At 42.7% G+C, this 24,737-nt stretch overlaps 1 protein-coding gene across 2 annotated transcripts in view; it reads right to left on the reverse strand.

The window, feature by feature from the left end:
* The window catches only part of nkain2 (sodium/potassium transporting ATPase interacting 2), an 85,916-nt gene extending 62,625 nt beyond the window's left edge, over positions 1-23,291 (reverse strand). The window contains exon 1 of one of the 2 annotated variants that reach the window (XR_005072526.1): positions 21,601-23,291. Coding sequence is in view for 1 of the 2 variants with exons in the window: in XM_037086550.1 (XP_036942445.1) it covers positions 21,601-21,654 (54 nt within the window). In the remaining variant the exon portion in view is untranslated. The remainder of the gene's footprint in view (positions 1-21,600) is intronic. The other variant, XM_037086550.1, reaches the window with a different exon arrangement.
* Between the last annotated feature and the right edge of the window lie 1,446 nt (positions 23,292-24,737).

Consider the following 24,737-nt stretch of genomic DNA (forward strand, 5'->3'; position numbering starts at 1 on the left):
ATCCAACTTGTCATGTAGCACAACATATTAAATGTCTATAACAAGTGACACTGACCCCACAAGGAAAAATTAACCGCATTTGTTGCTTGTGAAAAAACATCAAGTGACCTAAGTTAAAGTTTCCTCTTGCACTGGTGTGAACAGACTAAGTACTTATCCTGACTGTTAATTCCTCTTTCAAATTTTTGTGAACTCACGATAAAAACTCAACTCAAAAACAAAGTATAGCATATCATATGTTTATGTTATGGCCACCAGTTGAGATGACAAAGTTGCAGACTGTACATTACGTTTTTAATAAAACATTCATTACATGAATTAAAGCTCAGTGGTTGGATATTTCTTAGCAAAATACGACCTCTAAAACTGAAGAGTGATTCAACAATGTTCCCCAGCTGGACTTTAGCTAGGGATGCTGTGGGTCATGGTCAGTGTCTCAGCGGTACCAGTTCTTTTTGGGAAAAAAAAGCCTCTCAGCTTTTATAATGATGATTCACCCAGGAGAGTTTCCTCCCCATCCAAGCATTAGAAGCACTCCAACTGCCAGCCACCATGCAAAAAAATGACACACCATCTCAGAACCTTGTTGGTGGCATGAAAAAAACCCCTCCACTTCACAACTCTAGCATGACTTTCCTTTCAGTGGCAAAGATAGAAAAAGCATGATGTCCTCGTTGTCACGGTGCTGCTGGGACAGTGTTGTGTGTGTGTTGTGTTCTGCCTGCCTCCTTCTCCCCTCCCTCCTCTCCCTCACCTGCTCTCTCCCTGTGTGTGTGGCCGAGGGCGTGGCGACAGCAGCAGAGTGGCACACCTGCCCTTCATCATCTCATTACCTGCTGACTACAGAACCCCGGTCTCCCCACTACTCGCTGCCAGATTGTTCGGTAACCTACGGTGATCACTAGTGCTTTTAAACCACGTTTCTAAGTCTACGATTACCCGTCTTGTGATTTTGCTATTTCTCCTAAAACGCGTCCTGTCTGGCTTCCCCTTCAGAGAACTTCAGCATTACTCTACTTCGCCGCCTGCCTGCCTGCCTGCCTGCCTGCCTGCCTGCCTGCCTGCCTGCCTGCCTGCCTGCCTGCCTGCCTGCCTGCCCGAACCAAGTCCCGACTACAGCTGGACCCCTCACCTGCCTATCACATTTACAACGCCTCAAAATAAACCTTTTTCCACCTCGCCAACTCTGTCTCTGGTCTCTGCATCTAGGTTTTCACAAACTCAAACATAACACTTGTATCAAAGCCAGTACTCTGAGGACAGGGAGATAGTTAGGCTTAGTGGGTGATGAACTCTGGTGTCTTATGACCATTAAAGCAATATTTTGCCCATCCCTATTATCTGTCAGCCATTGGTTTTTGGACTAGAGCTCTGAATCCTCGACTTTGACATCACAGGATATCAACTAGGACCCTTGAGTAGAGAAGAGTCGTGAGAATGGAAGAAAATGATCATCCAGGGATTCACTGAGACTTGAGATAGATTCGGGAGAGAGAGAGGCAGAGACAGAAAAGCGTTTTTTGGTTAGTAGTAGTCGATCAATCCATAAATGCTCTTCTGCTGAAGGTCTGTGCTGATAGTACTAGTGGCTAACTTCCGGAAAACGTTTGAGAGGCATGGACATGGACATTGTGACAAAATGGTCCATTGGAGTGAGGTGAGATGACACGACACTCTCTTCTCAATGGCTCTGGTAACAACGTGTCAATCACAAGGTAGCCATCATACTGTATATGGGAGGATTAAACTATATCTTGAATCTATAGATTGAGATCTGAAACTTTTTTATGTTTACTGGGGTAATATTTCAAGAAAGAAGTAGAGTCATTTTCTCATAAGCTTCCATACAATCACACTTCTTTTGAAACCAGGGGAGTCACCCCCTGCTGGCTTTTAAAAAGAATGAATGTTCCCAAAGCTCCCAAAGCTACTTATTTCATTTTAATCAAAGCCTTTAAACTAATCATATACATGGTTGATCAGAAAATATTCTCATGATCATTGAAATCACATTCTATTGAAATTATGAAGGGACATTGTATCTCCTGTGATGTCTACAGTTCTGCTAAACATTCACATATCAAATAATAAAAACACAATATAAAACATAAGATGATAAAAACAAAAAGCCTACATCCAGTGGTTTAAGATTATTTTACAATATGTGCAATACGTATCCACAGATTCTGTTTTCAGTGGTGTATTTACCTGAAGTTTCTTATGCAGGTGGTCCTGTGGGAATCAATCCCTAACCCTGTTGCTGGTGCAGGCATGCCACTGGGGCACAGCACTGCTCTATATACAAGTCTGTGTGTCGCCTCTCCAACTCACACACACACACACACACACACACACACACACACACACACACACACACACACACACACACACACACACACACACACACACACACACACACACACACTGAACACCACTGCCACCACCATGTCTCCTACATTCAAAAACATACTGTGCTTCTATTTTGGTGAGACGTGCCTACAGTCGGGCTGATATGCTGATACGGAAACCAAGCTGAAAGCTGAGACTGTATCCGTATCTCACTTTAGCAGCCGTATTCAAAAATACAAGAGATTGGCGGATCTGATTACCGTCTGTGTGTGTGTTTGTGCGAGTATGACAGGGGGAGCAGGGGGAAAAAATAGAAAGCAGTAGTTGGTATATGTGTGTCTATGTGAGAGGGAGAGATAAGAGTGGAGCCAAACCAGAGGGCAGGTGTGTAAGGTAATAAGACTAAATCAATTCATACTGAGAGGGTGAGGGAGGAGAGGGAGAGGGTGGAGAGGAGAGGAGGGCATGAGAGAGGGATGAGCGGTGGAGGAAAAAATGATTACAGGTAAAGATGAAAGTGTAATGTTGAGCTTTCTGCGCTCACACATCAGCCAATATCTTCTCTAGTCCTTAAAGGGATTCAAAACTGAAACAAAACTCTTCTTCAATGGTGCCTTCAGGGACCAAGTGAGGAGAAGTGTACTCTCTGGATTCATACTGCAAGACATTACAGTTAAGAACAGCAAGGATGCATCTCAGTGTGTATAAATGCCTGGCAGTGTATGTATATGAATTTGTGTATTTGAGTGACTGTGTGTGTGTGTTAGTGTGTGTATGTACGAGAACATAGATCCAAGTAATATATTTATGGATCAAAATAATGGCAGCTTTTGGAGATGCGACAGGAGACCTTGGCAGGCAGCAGTGAAAATGTGACCCATCTAAGATAAGGAAGCTGCTGTCAACACACGCCTTTGTGCCGTTATGTTTTCATGCTACCAAAACGCAGAGGCTAACAAGTATCAGGGCTTTACAATGATGTGCTTTATCTTGGGTTTTGAAAAACATGAATGCACTTGTCAAAATGGAAGCCATCTACTTGCCTGATATTCAATTACAACCACTTGAAGCATGAAGGAACTAGAGGAACTGGAGACTTACGGGAGATTTTTTCCCTGAGTCATGCACGTTTGATGGGTTAGCTTAAAGTATGAGATTAATGCCAATGAAACAATTAGGTAACATAAAATAATCAACAACAATCTTAATATAAAACACTGACTGCAGTTCCAGCATTTTAAACAGGAGGATTTGTATCACTAGCTACATATTTGGGGACATGGATTGAATACAAGTGAATTCTTTGATACAGCGAGTGTTTTTTAACTTCCATAGCTGCTCATGAGGTTGTTTGTAAAAGAGTGACAACAGTTGTCGCATGTGCACGTCGTAAAGAAATGTGTTACATCTCGCTCTGTTGCACACGTGTTTATTTTCAACGGCTCCCTCTAAAACAAGTTGTGTAGTCTGACCAAATATGACCAAACCCAACAGTTCTGTTCAAGCATTTTAATGCATATGTAAATCCAAAAATTGGATGGAGGCGACAACATCTGACAAAATCTCCATATCACTGCAGAAAACTTTTGCTTTTTGTGTTTTTTCACAATTTGTAGAGAGTATGCAACAAATATGCACCAAAAATTCATTTGGGTGAATAAATGTAACTGTAGTGAATATTACGTGACAGATCAGCTGTTTTTTTGGTGTAAAAGTCCTAAAATTAAACAGCGAAGAACTGTTAGTTACGATCTCCAGCATAACTTTCATCAAAGCTGTCAAGCACACTATCACATCTGTCTGGGAGACTCTCCGTCATAAATCAAGAGACGTGTTATTGGCATCTCTCTGTCATCAGCTTGCTTTTGGAAAGCAAGAAATATGGTCTCATACGAGCTGAAACAAATGAGCCTGCCGAATAGCAGTAAGCTCCAGACAGCCAAGCTTTTTCTGCAATGTTTATTCCCTGACATTGGAGCCTTGTGCTCAGGTAGAAGCCAACACAGATGAAGGAAACAAACCCAATTTGCATCTTATTTGTTGCAAGCATTTGCCAGATTTCCATCCACAAAAACATCGTCAAATATGGCAAATGGCTGTATATTTTTGCCCAGAATATGCAAATATTAGAAGCTGAGCACATCAAAATTAACAGTTGGAGATGCTGATTCTCAAGTCGGGAAAACCAATGCAGAAAACATGATTGAAACACGGGGGAAGGTCTAGCAGACAATCGACACAGCAGAGTGAGGATAAAAAGGTTTAAAATGAAGAGGATGATGTCAGGGCTGCTGGCTGAAGGTTGCACAGGGGAAATTGGATTCTTATCCCCAATAAAAGTGTACGGTAAAAAACTGTTGAGAGCAAAACAATGTAGGACCAACAGAACTGTCTTTTTTTCCCCCAAGTTCTTGAGCATACTCTCAGATGTACTGAGGCTTTAGCAACTATTTTTAAGGCATTCTGGCCACGAATGAGATAAATATCAGCCTGAGCTCTGTCCTGAGCCGTCTGCAGCACTTTCTGTTCACACATGACTGTGTGTCTGCATCTGACTTCACCACCATCATTGGGTCTGCTGATGGCACAGTAGTGGAGGGCCTGATCTCAAATAATGAAGAGGTCTGCCTCGAAGAAGGAAGAACTGGTGCCAGAGGGAAAAAAACTTCTCAGTGAATGTCAGCGAGACACAGGAGTGGATAGCTGACTTTGAGAAGTAAATAAGTTGAGTTTACTTTATATAACAGGACAGGCAGGACTGGAATTACCATCCCCTCAGGATCAACGAGGCCCCAACGGAGAAGGCAGACAGCTTCCGATACCTTGGTGGTTTATGCATCACAGAGGACTTATCATGGCCCTCTCATGTTGAAACCTTGGTGACGAAAGCACATCAGTGTCTCTGCCACCTCAGACACCCAGGGGACTTCCAGCTGCATCTCAAGGTGTGAAAGACTTTCTAAACCTGCACCATAGAGAGCAACCTGGAAGGCAGCATCCCCGCCTGGCTCAGAAACAGCACCAAGAGGGACAGCAGAACGCACCATCGGAGGTCACCTATCAACACTGCAAGATGTTTACACCAGGAAGTGCAGGAGGAGGACTGAGAGGATCATTAAATGCCTCAATCTTGTGAGTCTTGTCTCTGCTGACGTATTTACTGTGCAACAGCATAAATATGTCCAGTCCATCGTTAGAGAGGACCCATTATCGTCCCCACAGATTTTGCAAGGTGTATTGGCAGAGATATACTGAATGAGAGAATAATGTATTCAGTGGAAGTATGCTAAATCTCACACAATTTTTCATTTGATAGTTCTCTAGGGATCAGAACCGTTCAGTACATCTGGTTCTCGTTATCTACTAAATTATCCTGCCAAATATTACAGAAGTCGTGATTATCCAGGATGTAAGATTTTGAGCATAAAACTAAAACATTTGCAACAAATGTAAGAAGTAAAAAGAGACACTGTGTTAGGTATCATCGCTTTTCGGCTCTGTGCTGCACTACCTTCTGATGGCAGGCAAAAGATGCTGTACCATCTGTTGTGTTGTTGCACTTAAGTGTAAAGAATGCCAAAAATAACGAGTATCAATAAACTGAACAAAGACCTCGAGTCAGCCTCCAAGTTTCAACATCAGACAATAAACTATTTCAGAGGTGCAAAATCTACTAACTTTTAATTGTACATTTGTACTTGTGACCGATAAAAAGAAAAGTAAGAGAGAGAGAGAGATTTCTATAGTGTGAATTGCTTGATAGTCAGCTTGGTACTCAGCACTTGATGTACTCGGTGGCAAGGATTTGTTCATTGTGAACTGTATTTTCTGATTCCTGAAATGATTAATACTTAATTTGCACAAGAACAGAAAGATCCTCTTCACTTCAGATTCTGCCCTTTCAAAGCAGAACAGAAGAGAAAAAAAAGACTGCATGCAGCTTTCTTCATGATTCAACAGCAGTGAATGGATGGTGTCAGGGTTAAAAAACAGATCTTCCTTGCCTGAATCGAACCTCTGAATCCGAGGAAGAGCCTGTATCGACCAAGTGACAGTAAATCTTTAGTAGATAAATCAATAAAGGTCAGTGGCCTATTGGCCGGTCACTTTCTCCAACAATAACCTTTGATTTTGGCCTGTTCTCAAACGTGGTCACTTTCTGGCCACTTCTCTCTCCATCTTACTCTGAGCAAATCGCATCAAAGCAAACGAGAGGCTTAATGTGAAAAGGGAGACTTCTCAGATCAATGAGGGACTCATGTAACAGAGTGAGACAACAGAAAGTGCCAGTGGTAGTAAACTTTCATACAACTGTAATCAGGTAACTCGTGAACATACGTGAACGTATCTGCCTTGGTTAAATTAGTAAAACAAAGGCCTAGCCCTTACCCTTCGATATGAGCTCCTCCGATTTATTACAGTTCTACTATCACACTTTATTTAATGTGTGGGTCTGTAACCCAGCGAAAGACTTTCATCAGCTCTGTTCAGAATGACTGGCTGGAGAAATATCAGATAATGAAGGGGACACAGCTGAATGGAGTCAAAATATAGCAAATGTCATTTTCAATAATCCGCTCCTATTCAAGCATATCCATTGTACCATTTTTTTAATGAAAGCAACACTGTCATCAGGATGAGAAAATGTGTCGCTGTAGAGAGGGCATGGACAGATGATGGACTCCTTGCTTTCTTTTACCTGAATCTGGTCCCAAATAGATCCCCAACTCCAACCAGTCACTGACAGTAATTCTTAACATTCCCCTCACCAGAAACCCAACTCACCATCTCGATGACATTCAACTTATCTTTAACCGCAACCACAGAGGATGATGATATGTGAAACACTATTTGAAGCTGAGGAAGACTTTGAAAATGCTGGAAGCTGTCCACAAGTCCATCTTGCCAGACTTTAAGCTATGCTATCACCATTGACTTAACGCAAAGGTGCTGAACCAATCAACATCAACTAGAGACAATAACTTCAGGCGTGGTTTACGGTGTGAAGACCTGTGAGGGTGAATGCAAAGAAAAGCATTAGAGGTTCTTCTCAATAAAGAATATGTCTTCAGTCTTCCCTCAACTGGCTTTGTTTAAGAGTTTGACTTACCGACTGGCACCACTGGTGCTCTCCTACAGTTGATTTGGTTGAAGTTAGTGAAGTGATTCGTCCGTTCACCTGCCAAGTATTTTTTGAATGTTTCTGTCTTTACCTGACAATTTCTAGTGGCGCCGTCCCCTGACTGCGTAACAAACCATTTTGCGAAAGAAAACCATCCAGTGCGTCATGTTACAGCGTGGCTTCCAGTGGCTGCTATTGAACCATTTGGATTGCTGCTCTCATTTAGCTTTGTGATCCCTCGTAGGTGAGCCGAAAGGTTAATTCTAATCTAGCGTCTAAACTAGGACCATCTCTTCAGTGTTGGCACCTGTGGCTCACACTAGTCAGCCGATGCCTTTATTTCCTCTCAAGCACGAGCAGAATGTAAAATCTCTCTGGCAATTGGCTGAAGTCTTCGCTGTATTTTCAAGTGGAGGCACAGGCGATGTGAGGCGATCCAACAGTCAGCTCTCGTCCCCACTTGTTCTTTGATGCCTGTTTGGTGTGCCTCAGCCCACGTTTGTTCCAATTTCAAAAAGTAAACACCCAATATATTTGGCTCACTCCACTGTCTGCCATCTATGGTCATTACCGATAACTTTGCAGTGTGAAACGACCCATTCATCCATTAATCATCTCTCTGTCCATACATCTTGCAAATCTATCCATCATCGATCCATCCCCTCTTGTTATCATCAGCCCCTCCCTGGCTTCCCCAACTCATCTCCCCCCGGCCCTCTCTCCATTCATTCATCCAAATCTCAATCCCCCCATCCCAGTATCGATCCATACAGAGACATTCATCTATCCTCTATGAATATATCTATCCAACCATCTATTCTGCCCTCCCTCCATCCTCCCTTGGCTCCTCATCCCAGTCGTAAGGCTTTCTACAGCAAGACTTAACACGCTCCACCACCTCCGCTGTCCCTGCACGTGAACACACGCGCGCGCACACACACACACACACACACACACACACACACACACACACACACGCGCATACACACACACACACACACACACACACACACACACACACACAGATACAAAGGCACTCCCTACAGGATGCAGACGCAAAGACACACAGACATCGTTTTCACAGCTCCCTGAGCAACTCAAATGGCCCGGGAGAGTCTGTGCAGTGCAGCGAAGGAGAGAATAAAAGAGAGAGCGAGGGCCTCGGAGAAAGATTGAGAGACACAGAGAGAAAAATTACAAGGCAACAAGGGCAACAATGGCACAGAGAGAGAAGAATATGGCGGCCTAGAACGGGGAGCCAAAAGAAAACAAAACATGGCGAATGGATTAAAATTGGACACCATGTTTATGTTGCTTTGGATAATATGATAAACTTTCGAGCGGTTTCCTGCTGAAGGGAGGAATTTTAAATCGTTTGCAGAGATAGAATTTCCCTCTGTAGCAAGCCGCAATAAAAACAGCAAAATGAAATTTTATCGCTGCTCCCACCTAAAAGACACGATTTTTTAAATAGTTTTTTCAGCTAAATATTGAGTGCTGGTAACTTCATACTCCTCTCTGTGCCGAGCAACTTTCGCAGCCTCCCGACATCCATTAGACGATGTCATTGTCATTCTGGAAACACGGTTGTTGTTTTGTTTTTTTCTAGATAGGAAGTGTTCATCTGACACCAGTCATATCTCCATCTCATAATTATGTGTAATGAAGCTCGAGGCATTGCTTTGCAGTCGCTCGCCATTATGATTCAAGCGCTTCTTTGATGTAATAAGATCAAAACGGCTGCGCAGGCGGAATATCAGCATTCACGGCAACAACAACAACAATAGCAACAACCACATCAACAGGATATGAGTTCTCAGAGAACAATAGGGGAGTGTTTCACCTTAAGGGGTAAATAGTGATACAGGAGCAGCAAGCAACGGGAAGCCGACGCCACAACAGTTTGAAATGTGTTAAAATAAAACAGAGACAAAATCACGCGTCTGTCTGTCTGTCTGTCTGTCTGCTCTTTTTTATGTCAGGCTGTCTCTCTGCCCGTCTGCCTGTGTGTAAATATTGAGGCAGCAGTATTTGGCCAAACACCATCTCAGCTCATCCATCAGCGGTGGTCACGCACAAGGTCAGCTTCCAGCTCCGTCGATACACATCTCTGCAGCTCAGCAGGCACACGCGCCCTTGGTATAGCTCGCTCAAATCCAGTACATGACCTTTTCTGTTGCTCGTCGTCGCTTCACTTTTCCTCTCACTCTCCACTGCTGAGTGTTGGTCTGACACCGGCGGCGATTTTCAAAGATGTGGTCATGACTCAGGAATATGTTGCAGGAAGATTGAAAATTGGCCGGCAGATTGCTCCGGAGGAACACGCAATCGAATGTGACTGGGTGCAGTGCCCTCCACAGCTCCAGTTTAAGATGAAAGGTTTTGAAGGATGTTGGGGGATGCAGTTTCAATAATGACGTATTAAGGAAAGTTTTGATGGATCCAAAACAATGTTCTGCCTTATTTTTCAGGCATGTGGATAAAAGTGAATACATTTGAACCGGAGCTTTTAGTTGTTTTACATAAGTTATATTATCTTTTGATATACTGACTCGTTATTTCAATGCCTAACAATGAAATAACTGCCATTGCTCAAAAGGATAAACTACTCGCAACTGAAATACAACCAAGAAAGGCCAATGCTTCCTTAATTTGTGGCACTTTTACTCAATTTTGGGTTCTTGGGGAGCTAAAGTTGGCCCCTTTTTTGCTCAGGCGTTACTAACAACATTAAAATGGCTCCATTCTTTTCAAGTGTTCTAATAACAGACAGTGAGTCAGCATGAACAATACCAGGATCGTCAAAGTGTTGCGGCTGAACAGAATTCTGCTGTGTTTCAGCTTTTCCCACTGTGACGCATCAAAACATTTTTTGCGAAAATGCCTCTATTTAGCTGAGATAACATATTTTACAAACCATAGAGAAAATCCAGGTAACTACCTGAACTACACAAGTCTCCATTGCTGCTGTGGTGTTTCCTAAAAATAACTGAATGAAGTGAAACATTTTCTACTGTCTTGGACATCAGGAAGAACCGATGTTGCTCCAATTGTTGCGGCAAAATTCAACTTTGTAAAAGACTTTAACTGCAAAATAGACAAGCCTTTATTATATTTACAGTGCCCCTGTCTGTGACCATACTCTTTACACAGATTCACTGGGCATACAGATGATGATGTTCACCAAGAGTGAATCAGTTTTGTTGCCAGGTAGATAATAAAATATGCTAATCTGTTGAAAACATACAAAAATTCTAAAATCATCAACAGAATGTTGTTGAAAAAATACGTTTTATGGTATTTCGTTGCAAAGATACCTGCTGAAGTTAGTTTGCTAACCAGTTAGCCCCGACCCATCCGAGTCCAACATTCCTGTGATAGTGGCGTAAACAAAAACACGGTCTAGATGCTCCCAGCTTCCAGTCCGGACCATGAGATGCACTGCTAACCAGACAAACTTCCTGAAGTCAGCTACAGTCAGCAGGGATATGCTGATATGCTGTTTCTTCTGAGTTTTAATTTGACAACTGGCCAATACTTTCATATTGCACCTTTAGGATTGCCATCCATATAAGGTGCCGTCCTAGGCAGCTGTCGCCCACTGGCTAATGTCTTCAATACAACTACTCATGCTGCTGTCACTATCAGCAGGCAGCAGCAGACACCTATTTGGCACTGTGGTAAAAGCAGCGACGTGAGATGGCAGAAAACACAAATCAGTCACTGGACTCGCCTATGGCTTGGCTGACTGAGTCTCAGATTCTGGTGCGGCTGAATTTTGCAACTATAACTGCAGCAATTGTTATACATTTACAATTGCTCAGATTTAAGTCTCCAACTGGCTTCCTCTTGTTCATAGCAATGCCATCCAAGAATCATGTGCACTGCAGTATTTATAGCCTTGACTTGTTTGTTTCTATGTTGAGTTATATTGAGATAATCATTAAAAGAGAAATTTGAAGTAGGGAAAAATGATTTCCAGAGCCAGCTGGCTCTCCTACTTTGCAAAGTCGTTAAAGTAAATATTACAAGTTCTCAAACCGCAGACTGTACCAGCTGTGGTTTGGAAGTATATCTGGATAAAAGTACGTATGAATCTAAAACCTTCTCTAATTAAGTATTGCAGTTGCGCAATTCAGTGATGATGAACAGTATTTGCTGTTCGATAACACTGTGTGCTAAATTACAGTGTGGTACTTCACACAGAGGCCCAAGAGTTCACACTAAATGTGTGTCAGTATAACCAACACTATAGAACAAGTAGTCCGTGTGTGTGAGGGTCTAATTTATAGTCCTCTACTGAGCTGTGGAAGAATACAGATTGAGTCAGCTTTTCCGAGTCAAAGAGAAAGATTTCACTTTTTACCGTTTCCACTGTTCCACAGTTTCACAGACTGTTTTATGATGACATTGTCAGTTGATACAGTGTCATGGTTTTGCAGCCTTGCTATGAGCCTCCGAATGCTTTACAAGACATGGCACAACTGGGAGAAGAACTAGTGTTGTTTTTACAATGAAAACATCTAGTGTGGAAAATTGCAGTTTATGAGAAAGCTTTCTAAAGAGAAAAGCAGAACAGTGGTGCTGCAGTGAGCTTGGCACTGATAAGGCCGTCTGTTGGACATAGATTGCATATAAAAGTTATCAACTTTGCGCCCAACAGAAAGATTTAATGCTTTCAATGAGGGGTTGAAGCAAATGAGAACATACTTGGCTTTTTGTCATCTGAAGGTAGGTCGATGGAGATGAACATGGAGTGAGAATTCGATCTGAAAACAGATAGTTAAATGCAACAGATGCAAACAATACTGCATTTAGAATTCTGCATCTATCTTCAGGTTGTGGACAAAACAATATGTTTGAGGATGTCATCTTGGGCTGATCAACATATTTTACCACTTTTTAACACTTCATAGACCAAATAACTAATCAATTCATTGTGAAACAAGTTTAAAAATGAGTTAGTTGCAGCCTTAATGAAGTGTTTTATAGTCTAGCTCATGGTCCCTGCGGAAGAATACTTTGATTACAGCCTTACTTTACCTCTAGCTACCGGATCAGTACCCCAAACTAATGGAATTCTCATCAACTTTGGCTTCCTAGAAGTGCAAACGAGCAAATCCGAGCATGCAAACGTGTTAAAGTGAGAGAGAAAACATGGTTAGCTTGTTATCTCCTTAACATTGGCACATTAGCCGGCTGGTGGTAGCATTTAACTCATGTATCCAAGCACAGTTGATGAGGCAACATCTTAAAGGGATAAAAGCAGTTGAAAATATAGTAGTTACACTGCATTTTTAGCTTAGAATATGGCCAGATCAGAAAAGAGCAACATAAGAAGATCTCTGCATGAGAAAATGACTGAATTGCAGATTCTAAATGACCACCAGCTAGGTAAGACTGGGGGAGGAGTCTACAACTCTCTAAAGCACCAGTGACTCATTGACTTAAATCTGATACCAGGAGCTAAGAGTAGGGATCACATACCTAAAGATAATTTCTCACTTCCGTTACTCTATCCATGCCATCAGAGATCAATTGGTGACAGGAGAAGCTCTGTCACCTCCAGATGTTCCTTGAAAAGAGACCTTGTTGTCATCATCATCAGCAGCAGTGGCAGTCTAACATCCAGGCTGAGAGGCACTAACAGCCTTCAGCTCAGACTGCCCTTGGACACATTCCAGAGTAAAATACGCCTTACTGCACACTTTCCATCCCAAAAGTTGGTCTTTTTCCAGACCTTAATGTATCGATTGACTCCAGGTAGTGTAGAATTATGTGCTGTTTGCTGACAGCATTCTGACAGACTTCTTGGCTGATGGAGTTTTTTTTTTTTCTTTTCCCAGCACAACGGTAATGGTACAACATTTACGACCAAACAGAATAGATTTTTCCCCGTGCATTATCTGCGTGCCATTTATCACAACATTCCAGACGTTCCAGATGTTAAAACTTTTCATCTGTGGCAGCTTTAGTTCAATTAGATTGGAGGAACATCTGGGCTGGGCCTGTACTTAATGCTCAATAACTGCATCCATGCTTTAATTTAGTTATGTGAGGAGCATACGAGCCAGCTAAGGCATGAAACTTGTGGATATGCAGACGCTGACACGTTTGATCATGCCGGAGTTTTCAAAACCCTTCCCTAGAGACGACTGTTCACCATGACAACCGGCCACCCTGGTTATGCACACACTGTATTGCTCCTCAACAGCAATGTCAGGCCAGGCAACTTTCACTTTCAAGAGCAGGCATTACCGGGTGTGAAAAAACATATAACTTCATAATGATTCAGCACTGGAGGAGGGGAGTGTTTGTAGTTAGTTTGCAAAGAAGTAGAGCAAAAGATGAAAATCAATGCTGAGAGCTAAAAAAAAAAAAAAAAAAAGGAAGAAATACTTTCATTCTGCGTTAGAGTCCTGACTCAGAGGAAGCAGGGGATCCGACAGAGTAATTAAAAATATCTTTCAGCAACAGAGCTGATCCATTTTGTCTGACCCGGGATAATGTGTATCACAGCCCCACAGCACATCGCCCTAAAACAAACTGAACATCTCCTCCTGAGGTTGACTGTCAATAGCACAGTAATTGTTTTGGGAGAGTTGAGCCACTGCAGGTTTACTTCCTTCAGCAGAATTATTAGCTCTGCACCAATGCAAAAATGGTAACCGCTGTGTCCTGCTACAGATTGACTGGCCCGTTGTTTCCCTTGCCTGCACCTTGCAAGCATCTGCAGATAAACATGCCTATACTGCAGAAACACTTACAGTGAAACTGACCGTTGGCTAAACCCCATCCCGTAACAGCTAATGTCCAATCATACATAAGCAACCTTGACTAGCAGGCACTGCAGGTCTGTCGAGCTTTATGTATGTCAAGCTTGTGATTTCTCTCCATGCCAAACCAGTGTGCATAAGGCTCTTAACAGAAGCAATACTCTCTAGCTAAAGAGTTTGGAGGTTCCTGTCATTTTTTGTTAGCCTTTCCAAAATCAAAAGTAGCAGAGCAAAAAGCTTAAGGAATGTATTACAGTCTGTGTTTATCTGCTCCAGTGTATGCTGCCGACCAGCATGAGGGTAACTCCACCAATTTTACACTTTAAAGTGTGTTTACGGGTCTTGGGGAGTCATACTGCATATGTTAAAAAAAAGAAAAAAAAATTGTATAAAACTTTTTGTGACGCCAGAGGAGGCTGTGTTTGCATTGCGGGTGCCAGGTTTTGAAAAGCAGTGAACTAGTTTAGCATTGCACTCCCGAAACACTGTTGGACTCTTTATGGACAGTTTAAAAACAAATGATTAAAATGTGGTATTGCAGAACAAGTGATATCACCATTTTTTATTCTAACGATCTTCTTCCTTTTCAAAACCTGGTACTTGTAGTACCCACAGTGCATTTTAGCTGCTGAGTGACACCACTGGAGGCAATTTATCAGATTACAAGCAGCTCCTTCTGGAGCCACAAACAACTTTATACTACTTTTCACATATGCAGTATTACTCCCCAAGACCCGTAAAAACATTTTAGTATAAAAAATTGGAATAGTTACACTTTACCTGGTTTACTGCCTCAAGCTGCTCTTCCTAGGAGTCTGGTTTTGGCCTGGAACATGTAGAAGCTCTCTTTTAGCGTGCATTTCGCTATCACGTGCATGTTTAAAACTCCAATCCAGGCTTTTTTGGTTCATTGTAAATGAAAGCTAACAATTGAATTTACAGCTGAAAAGTGAGTGTGAACCAACTTAAGGATTTTTTGTGTCTGTATTTTTAGCAGGTTCAGTTCAGACATAAGGGGTTATTTTTGAACAGTGTGTAGCCACTGTAGCTAAGGGGGTGAAAACAGCAGACATTTGATTAATAAGACCTTTAGAATCAATTATATAAATACATGTGCCTTCAACAGGTACACATTTTACCACCATTTGTTAAAGCAGGGCAAGAAAATACCTATTTCACTGACTTTAAACCCCCTTACCCTACGTTCAGCAGCAATTTCTAGAAATGCCAGCACTTTCCAACACACTGTATTTTATTGACAGTTGAAAGCCGGAATGGTACAACACCCCTTAATCACAGAGCACAGCCGGAACACCTTGAACGCAGCTCGGTCTGATCAACCAGGTTTGAGTACTGATTTGGCACAATTGAACAGTACATCACCTCCCGATCCTCAACAGGACTGGCAGGTGAAAGCCCGTCTTGTTCACAGACTCTACTGAAACACCCTGAATGAATTGCCAGTCAAGTCGGTGGCTGAGGTGTGAGACTGAGCAAGAGAGAGAGAGGAGGTGGAGATGGATAAAGAAATGAAAAAGGGCGAGAAAGACACAGACCTGAGGGAAAAGAGACTGACAAATTAGAGACTGCGAAAAAGAAAAAGCGACAGGAAATCTATAGACTCGGAGTCAAGATTGCGTGTGGCCCGTGTCGAAAGCAGCTTTGTACATAAAGGATAGCAAAGCCTTTTTATCTCACTGAGTTGTGGCGATGAGGAAGGAGTCGTGAAGATTATGTTTGTTGCCGGAGTGCAGGAGCCGGCGTTCGCCTTCAAATCAAAGTGGATTTGCTCGAAAATGCTGGAAAACCAACAGCCCGATGCATATCTAGCATTCTGAAACCAAATATCACTGACAAAACTGTATGGAAGCTGAACTAGGATTGGACTAAGTGGGACAACGTGTTTGCAAAACTGCAACAACTTAATTTAAATGGACAAAATTCAATTTGCAAACCCATTCAATTGATATTATTAAACCAAAGGCACAAAAAAACTCTTTATTCTATGTCATTTTGTGAAAATTGATGGTGGCCACAGTATTTCCAGAGTCATAGAGGGGAATCCAGCGTGTCAACATTGATTTGTGTTTCCTTTTTCCGAAACGTATCTTAGATAAGTATCGGCTTCTGGTGTTGAATGACTGCACAGTCACTGTTTTGCAATCAGGTAACACACACGGCTCACATGCCGAGATACAATTTCTGCATTCATGTCGCAGCTTCCAAGTGGTAAATTATTCATTACGTCCCCCGATGGTGGAAATGTCACAGGAATGTAGCGCCACAGACAGACAAACACTGTGTCTCCGATAGCCTATGGCCGCTTTACACGTCCAATCTTGTTACGGTGTGTTTACAGTCCCTATCTTGTCCTCTTGGCGTGCAAAGATCAAGTGTGTTTGGTCGATTTGGGTTGCGACGTTTCTCAAAAACTTGCTTCGGGAAAATTGCCAATTTCTTTTTAATGGTCGCTTTGTCTTTGTTTTTGAAAGACCAATTATGTATCTATTCTATTAGATCATCAATAATTATCTCACAGTAATGGTGCTCTATGCTTAATTTGCACAAAGCTATAATTCTACTCCATTTAGTCTATTCAATTAACTTGCACACCAACAACATAATTAGCGTTCCATCAACATCAACCCACACCAACCGTCTGCACAAGCGCCACTAAAACCAGCCAATGGAGCGAAGCCACCGGTTGCAGTCCTCTTATCTATCGCGCCATTGGAGGATTTAGTCATCATCTTTGTGACAGCAGCTGGTGGGTGTGTGAACTAATATAGCAACAAGGACCACAACCATTGCCACAGAAAAGTGAGTCACCGGTGGCATATGTGACTCTGTGTACGTGTATGTGTGTAAAAGGTGTTTGTGAAAACACCATCTGATCTGTTATGATGTTTATGCTCCTGTGCAACTTCATACTCTTCCTGTCTGTTGGGCCCAAAACACCATGATACACTTTTTTTTATAGTTTGCATATTTGATCATCCGCACCGTGTTGCAATTTGAATTGAAATTAATTTACAGGAGGAAATGTGTCATTTTAAAATAAATTACCCAATTCCAGAATTTCTTCTTACAGAGTAAGTTCAAAATCTTTTTAGCTTATTTGTTAAGATTTAGTGTTGGAGATTGCTACCGCTTGTAAACCTGTAGGATAAATATCTTATCTCCTGTTTTTATTGGGAGAGATTATTTCTTGGCCAAGCATGGTAACTCTTGATCACCCCTTTTTTGCCCTGGCTCCATGCAGCCTCACAGTGACTCAAGACTCCAGGAAAGCACAGTCTGGCACATAATCCCCCATGTAAAACTGCAAAGTCATTGATTTTCATACTTTAGTTTTGTACCGATTAAACAAACAAGATATAAGGAGTTTATTAGTGAGCTGGAGAGGTACAGAGTTCGTCTGGCTGCCTGTTCTGTTTGTTTACGGCCTTAATTTTAAGATGAGCTAACCAGCTGCGGGTTGTAGCTTCATGTTTATTATAACATGCAGACAAGACAGTGGTATTAAAGGATAAGTTCACCCAAAAATGCAATCTTCTGTCATTATCATTTCACACCCATGCCGCTCACTCTCACTGAGAGTGAGGTGAAGATCTGTGGTCCACAAAACATTTGTGGAGCTTCACAGAAAAACAGAGTTTTAACATTGTCTTGTAGATGGTGACTTGAACTCCATGCAGCTCGCCTGGCTTGATCCAAGTCTTCAGACAACCTTATATAACAAGTAAAAGTCTCCAACAGTCTTCACACCCTCAACACATGTGCAACAAAGTCAGACTGCTTGCAGGATAAAGGTTTTAGTTTAGCAACTACAGCTGAACGGGTGCAAATGACGTCTTCTCAAATCAATTTGGGATCTCCAAAGTCCCCATCTATCTCGGGTGTTTAGCAGAATGCTGCAACGTTGTTCTCCCAGGTCTTTGTCTGAACTACTGTCTGAAAATCAACATATCAAAAATGTGTTCAAAACAGTCAACAATCTGCAAAAGTCATCTATCATTTAAGAGAATACCAAATCCAGGATTATAGTACGTGAGCCAATCCTCAAATCAGTGTTTCCCACTGAATCTGAGAAGCCTCAATTTAGGATCAGCTGTACAGCCTTTCAAACGAGCTTAAACAATTATTCTGTTAATCAAATTGGTCCATTGACGGAAAAGATCAGTGACTATAATAGCCGAATAATGTTTCAAATCATTTTCTCAACGTTCTTTGGTTCCAGACAGCTTCTCATTTGCTCCTCCTGTCCTGGAATACAGAACTGTTTGCGAGACAGAACAGGCAAACTGAAAATCTCACACTGGGCTTCAGAATTTGTGAAAGGCATCTATAAGTATGATATGTCAGTAATAATTCATTAAAATAATGATTAGTTACATTCAAATATCTAAAGAATCCAAAAACTACTGCTGGGAAACCTTTGAGTTGTGGTCGGACACCCAAAACAATGAGAATGAATGAAACTAGCCAAGCACACAGTGGAAATCACATATCTCCAACCTGGATCATTGATCTCTGCTCAGCTATGGTGACATCACCTATATTAAGCCAATTAACCCAGCCAATGAAGCGGGAGAGAAACTGCTGTTAGGAGTTACATAAGACATCAGTTCCACTACATAAGGCGTGCTGACCAGCATTGTTTTCTACTCTGCGAGGTCGACTATCAGGTGGAAGCTCGCAGTGCAAAAACAATTACCTCCAGCAGGGGGTAAGCAGCAGAGAAGCGAGCGGAGGGAAAAAGCTGCCTTTTAATTTGTGGTCAATTAGGATGCTTTCGACAAAGAGGACTGTGGGCGGTGTGGTTTTCTACTACTGACACTTAAGATGCTGAGAAAAAATATCTTGGTATCTTTAGAATTTGTGTCTTTTTCGTTGACTTCGGAGGCGTCGGTCTAAATGGCTGCGACAACAACCAAGCTAAACCGTACATGGCCAAACTGTAAAAATACAGTAGTGTTAGACCTCCAGCTCAGCTAGAGGTGGTATCAGCTGGCTTAGCTATTACAACAGTTAACAGAGCAAAACATGTTGTTGACTATGGCACAGCATTAGTTCCACCGCATTAGACACAATGACTATCACTGTGACAGCATCTCATTCACGAGCACACACACACACTCCCTCTTTTTCACCTACGGATATTCACACAGCAGCATCCCCATTTACAGCACAATGGCGTGTTTCATGTATGTGCGGCACATGTGGCAATGTCACTGGCATTGTGCTGCAGACGCGTTACCTCACACGGCGGTTATTCCTCCCTTTGAATAAAAATATGCAGAGAAATATCCTATTTCACAGCACAATAGTCTTTTATAAGCACGCCCTCACGCAACGGGGGTCGTGCACAGTAATAACCTCTCTGCAAATTAGGTGATTCTCATATATCATGCTTTTGTGCAATGCATACAAACACAGGCACACACAGAGTATCGTGTCTGTAACAGTGTCCTATTCAACATGACAATAGGCCCTCAGTTTGCACAGGCTCACTGTACATGATTCCATGAGCTGAGAATGCTACGGCACAAGCACTTCTGCTCATGTTTATATGCATCTGTGCACATGCATATACAATGATCTTGTTTATATCAAGCTACATCTTCAGTTTCTGTGTGTACATGTTGGAAGAATCCTCCTTATATCTCATGGTTGCATTGCATAAATCTATAATGTTGAAAGGAGTGCAGCATTTATTTTGTGGTGAGTGGTACCACTTTGCCTAAACCTCCCGTCTCTGCTTCAACTTGAGGTACTGATTTACTCAATTTCAGAGAATCCCACATGAATTTATCTCTCCATCTATGGCTGTTATACACACACAGTAATAATGCTGCTTTGGTTAAATGTAGCTGAGGTGTGGAGCCTGATGATGATCACAATCAAGCAAGCAAGCAACCACCGTTCAACAGCTGGTACAAAATCGAAATGTTTCTTACATTTGTTTCCTCACAACAGCTAACCTGCTAACGTTTGCATTTTCCTACATTAGCCTCCTTACTCTAGCTAGCCAGCTAACTCTCTTGCATTTCTTGCACTTGCTTTTCCTTACCTCAGCTCCCTCAGTATAGCTTTCTAGCTAACTTTTTCATTGTTTCATCTTAGCTTCCTAAGTATAGCTCGCCCGCTAACTTTTGTCTTATCTTAGCTTGCTCAGTCTAGCTAGCCAGCTCACTTTTGTGTTTTTTGCCTTAGCTTCTTCTGAATAGCTAACCAGCTAACTTTTGACTTATCTTAGCTTCCTCAGAATAGCTAACCAGCTAACTTCTGCGTCGTCAATCATCCAATCCTACTTTATATAGCCATCATATATCAACGTTGTGTTTGCAGCTTGTTCCACTGGCTCGTCGTGGCTAAAACAATCAATTAACACTGCATTAAGTCTCTCCTGCTTCTTCTATGATGGATGTCTCTCTGTATAATTATTAAATGATTCAGGTAGGAAAAAAAATCCTCTGCTAATCAAATTAACTGTACTTCAGCTGTCATGGAAATTTCTTGACCTGACCAAAGAGCAACTACATTTGGCCATTTTTTTTGTTTCCTGCGAGGCTACAGTTCATTGTTACAGTTCAAGATGTGATTTGTGCATGAAGGATTTACACAACCCTAATGAAGCGGCTCGTGTTTCAGCTCGCACGTCCTCACATGTATGCACACATCCGCGCCTACAGACCCATCCCTCCCTCCCCATTGTCTTGCCTGGCACTGGTTCCCATTGACACAGATGGTGATGGGAGAATGAGATACAAAGAGAGACAGACACAGAGGGAATGGCATCAGCAGCAGCAGCAAACTCCTTGAGTTTGTATCAGGTCTTTTCCTCCGTCCATACATTTTTTCCCATACATCATGCGTACCTGCTCCATACGTCCATCCACCTGCCAACCGAGCCATCCATCCCTCGTTTAGCTCGACTGGTTCAATTTATCACTCCCAGCCTCCATCTATCCATCAATGCTCTATATGGACTCTGAGTACTGTCTTACAGCTTCCACCTACAGCCATTCATCCATTCTCTCCACCTATTCGTCAATCTGTCCCTCAAACCATGATCCTGCTGGTATCATGACCTTTTACGCACCTATTAACTTCTGAAATGTGACCTTTCAGTCATTCATCCTTTTTTTCCCCCTTCCATGTATCCATCCATCGACCCTCTACTCCCTGCTCCATGTCTAGCCAGCAAGGTGGAGAAAAAAAAGTGTCTTTTCCTCCCTGCAATGACCTCGTACAATTTATTTTTTTAAAAGCTTTATCCCTCTCTTGATGGATCTGCCCACTTAACCACCCCCCCCCCCCCTTAGAGGATCAATAGCAATCTTAACTTACCAGCTGCATGCCACAGATGAAGGCCAAGGTGCACCTGCCACTACAGCACCCCATGGTGTCCTCCCTCCCTCGCTCCAGTGGTCCACGTGGAGAAGAAACTCTGGCTTGAAAAAACAAAAAAACAACGAGAGAGAAAAAAAAAAAAAACCTCCCAAAACTCCCAGCTGGACCTTCAAAAATCCAAAAGCCCCACTCCCCCTCCCCTGGAGGGCCCGTCTGTCTGGCTGGCAGCCCAGGTAGAGGCGCTCCCTGCTCGGCCTCACAGAGCAGAGTGTCAGCCCCGGGTGCTGGCTCTGAGCTCAGGGGAATTTTTTTTTTTTTCTTTTTTTAAAAAAGGCCACTACTTCATTCAGATTGGAGGGGTTGCTGACAGGTGAGCAGCCGGGGAGCGTGGTCCCTTTGGATTCCCAGCACACAGGGAGGAGGTGGGTCAGGGGATCAGAGATGCAGATGGAGGGTGGAGGGGAGGGGGCTTGAGGAGGATTCAAGTCCACAAATTGCTCTTGGTGTATCCACAGAGCCTGGCTCAAGCCGACTGCGACTGATAGATCAGGTGGTGTGCTGCATCTTTGATTTGACTGGAGGGGGGGGAGTGAATTCAGATTTCTGATTCCTGTGAGCTCTCTTGACACTTTCCCAAACTACGTCCACACAGAGACCACTTGTCCAGTCATCGCCCGCTTGGACTAGAGAGTCCGGCTGTCGACCACCACCGTCACCACCACCGCCACGTCCACTGACCGCATCCTTATTTCATCAAGAGGGGGCTGAATACACTGGACTGTCACGGTGCAGCAAACACTGAGGGGACTGTGGCTGGTGAGATTAGATGGGTGTACTCCACAGGATTAAGTGCTCCTCTTAGTCGAATAAATCCCGAGTAAGCGCTACTTGGATGTGGCTAATTTGTCTTTTTCAGTGTGGAGAGAAAACAAGTGCGAGTGGTTTCTTTCCCTGCCTCCTTTCCTCTTGTCTGCTCTCAGGGGAAGTCTCGTGCATGCAGCGGCAACATCCTCTAACGTTCGTTCAACCGACGGTTTCAACCTCCCCCCCCCCTCCGAAACCTCGCTTGTAATCCCGTGTATTTCGCTTTTATCCAACTGAATTTGGTAATTTATCCACTCGGAATTGTTGCCAGGTTTGTTGCGTTGTGTCAACACAGGTTGGGAGCTGAATTCGGCGCCCCTGTTTGCTAAGAAGAAGAAGAAGAAGAAGAAGAAGAAGAAGGAAAAGAGGGAGAAGAAGGAGAAGAAGAAGAAGTCCTCCTCCGGCTCATCTCCATCAGCTTCCACAACACAACCGCCGGTGTGTCAGCTCCGTCAGCCGGCCGTCGCTCTCTTAACTCGCTTAACCGCCTTCTTCCTCCGATGAATAAAATCTCTTCAGCGTTAAACAACAACAACAAAAAAAGAAAAGAGGCAGACAGGAGGAAAAAAAAAACAAGTCCACGTTTCGGATGGAGAGGGACAGGGTAGAAGGTAAGTGGTCCAAATGTGACGTGCGAGAAGCGACACGAGCGGAATCGAGATGGCCGAGTGTGAGTTCAGGTCGGTCGTCTCGGGGCTGTCTTCAAGGAGTGAACCGGAGGGAGACAATGGGAACCGGGATGGACCAACGGACCGAGAGAGACAGCCGAGAGGAGCGTCTCTCGCGAGCCATCTGTCAAGTCAAACACCGCGCAACAACGGGGCTGTTCCGGCGGAGAGTTTCAAAGTAAAAGCATGCGATTAATTGGCTTGCAAGTGTGGGGCAGGCTCCATGCATATAAAGCCCCTTTTCAACATGTCAGAAATCTCACTTAAACCCGGTAAGATCAGGCCTTTTTATGTGCAATGGGAATGTGTAAACTCTGGATTTACTCTCTCACTCTGTCAATTGACCCAGGTTTTTATCTAAACGTGAAATCCGGGTGAACCAGCCAAATTGGGCCACATGAAGTCTTTGACATCCAGTGGTGGCATGTCAGTAAAGAAGGAATTTGGTATGCGATCTATAAAGGATGTTTTATTACTGGACACAGGGTTGGAGGTGGTGCCCTATCCTTTCATATAGGTGATCGTTGATCAATAAGCGGTTTTTAGCGGGTTTACCAGCCTTTAAGAACCCTGTGTGTGGACCCTCTAATTTTGGTGGAAAAGCAGCATCAGTCGAAAAGTGTGAAACCAGCTATTTATATCCAGTCACCCACACATGAGAATAAACAAAAAGGGGGACCAACTTGCATTAGCACTTCTCCAGAGCACTACAACCAAGGTTAGCGGGTCTACAAAGGTTTTTTTAAACACGCTCAACCGGCTAGAAATCGCCTGTTGACCCCATTCCCACCACCCACAGGCAAGGCAGCCCATCTGTGAGTTTTAAGTGTGTTATGTTGTATGTCACTGATGTTTGTACCCATTGGACCCAAAGTGTCTGTAAAGTGGCGGATACATTATTTTGAGTATCGCAGCCCCATGAAATGACCCGTTTCACTGCCAGAATTTGAGCAATAGGGTCCAATTACATTTGTAAAGTCGAGAAGAGCTGCAGAATTCAAGGATATTATCCCCCTTCAAGTCAGCAGGATGCTAAACTGGAAGTTCGCCAACTCCATCATTGATCCAGGTATTTTCATAGTTGGGAAGTCCAGCTCCACAAAAAAAAAAAAAATTATGAAATCATGGGCATTTGGGTTTATAGGGGAACACAAAAGGTCAATGCACCCTAACACAGGTAAGCCCATGCAAATGTTACTTGTCGAATTTTGTAGGCAAAGCAACTTTATTTGCACAGAACAATTGAGACAAAAGGCAACTCAAAGTGTTTTACAGCAGCATCAAAATTACATTGAAATACATAAAAAATTGCATTTAAAATACATTAATGATAGATAGGAAGACAGTTAAAAAAAACTTTAAAACAAGTCAAGAAATAGGAATGTAAGTCTTATAAACCAACAGCATGATTTTTAAATCTGTTTATGTTACCAAATTGTATGCATGAAATTTATGTCAGAAATATATGAACAAAACAATCAGCAGCCTTCTCTATCTTGCTCAGTGTGTGCTAAAAGTGTTACATAAAACCGTAGGTGTCTTGACATGGTATGTAAATACAAATCAGGTTCACGCTGCATCTATTTTCATCTTTCTGCTCTT

This window comes from Acanthopagrus latus, chromosome 22 (assembly GCF_904848185.1).
Source record: "Acanthopagrus latus isolate v.2019 chromosome 22, fAcaLat1.1, whole genome shotgun sequence".
NCBI classification, from domain to species: domain Eukaryota; kingdom Metazoa; phylum Chordata; class Actinopteri; order Spariformes; family Sparidae; genus Acanthopagrus; species Acanthopagrus latus.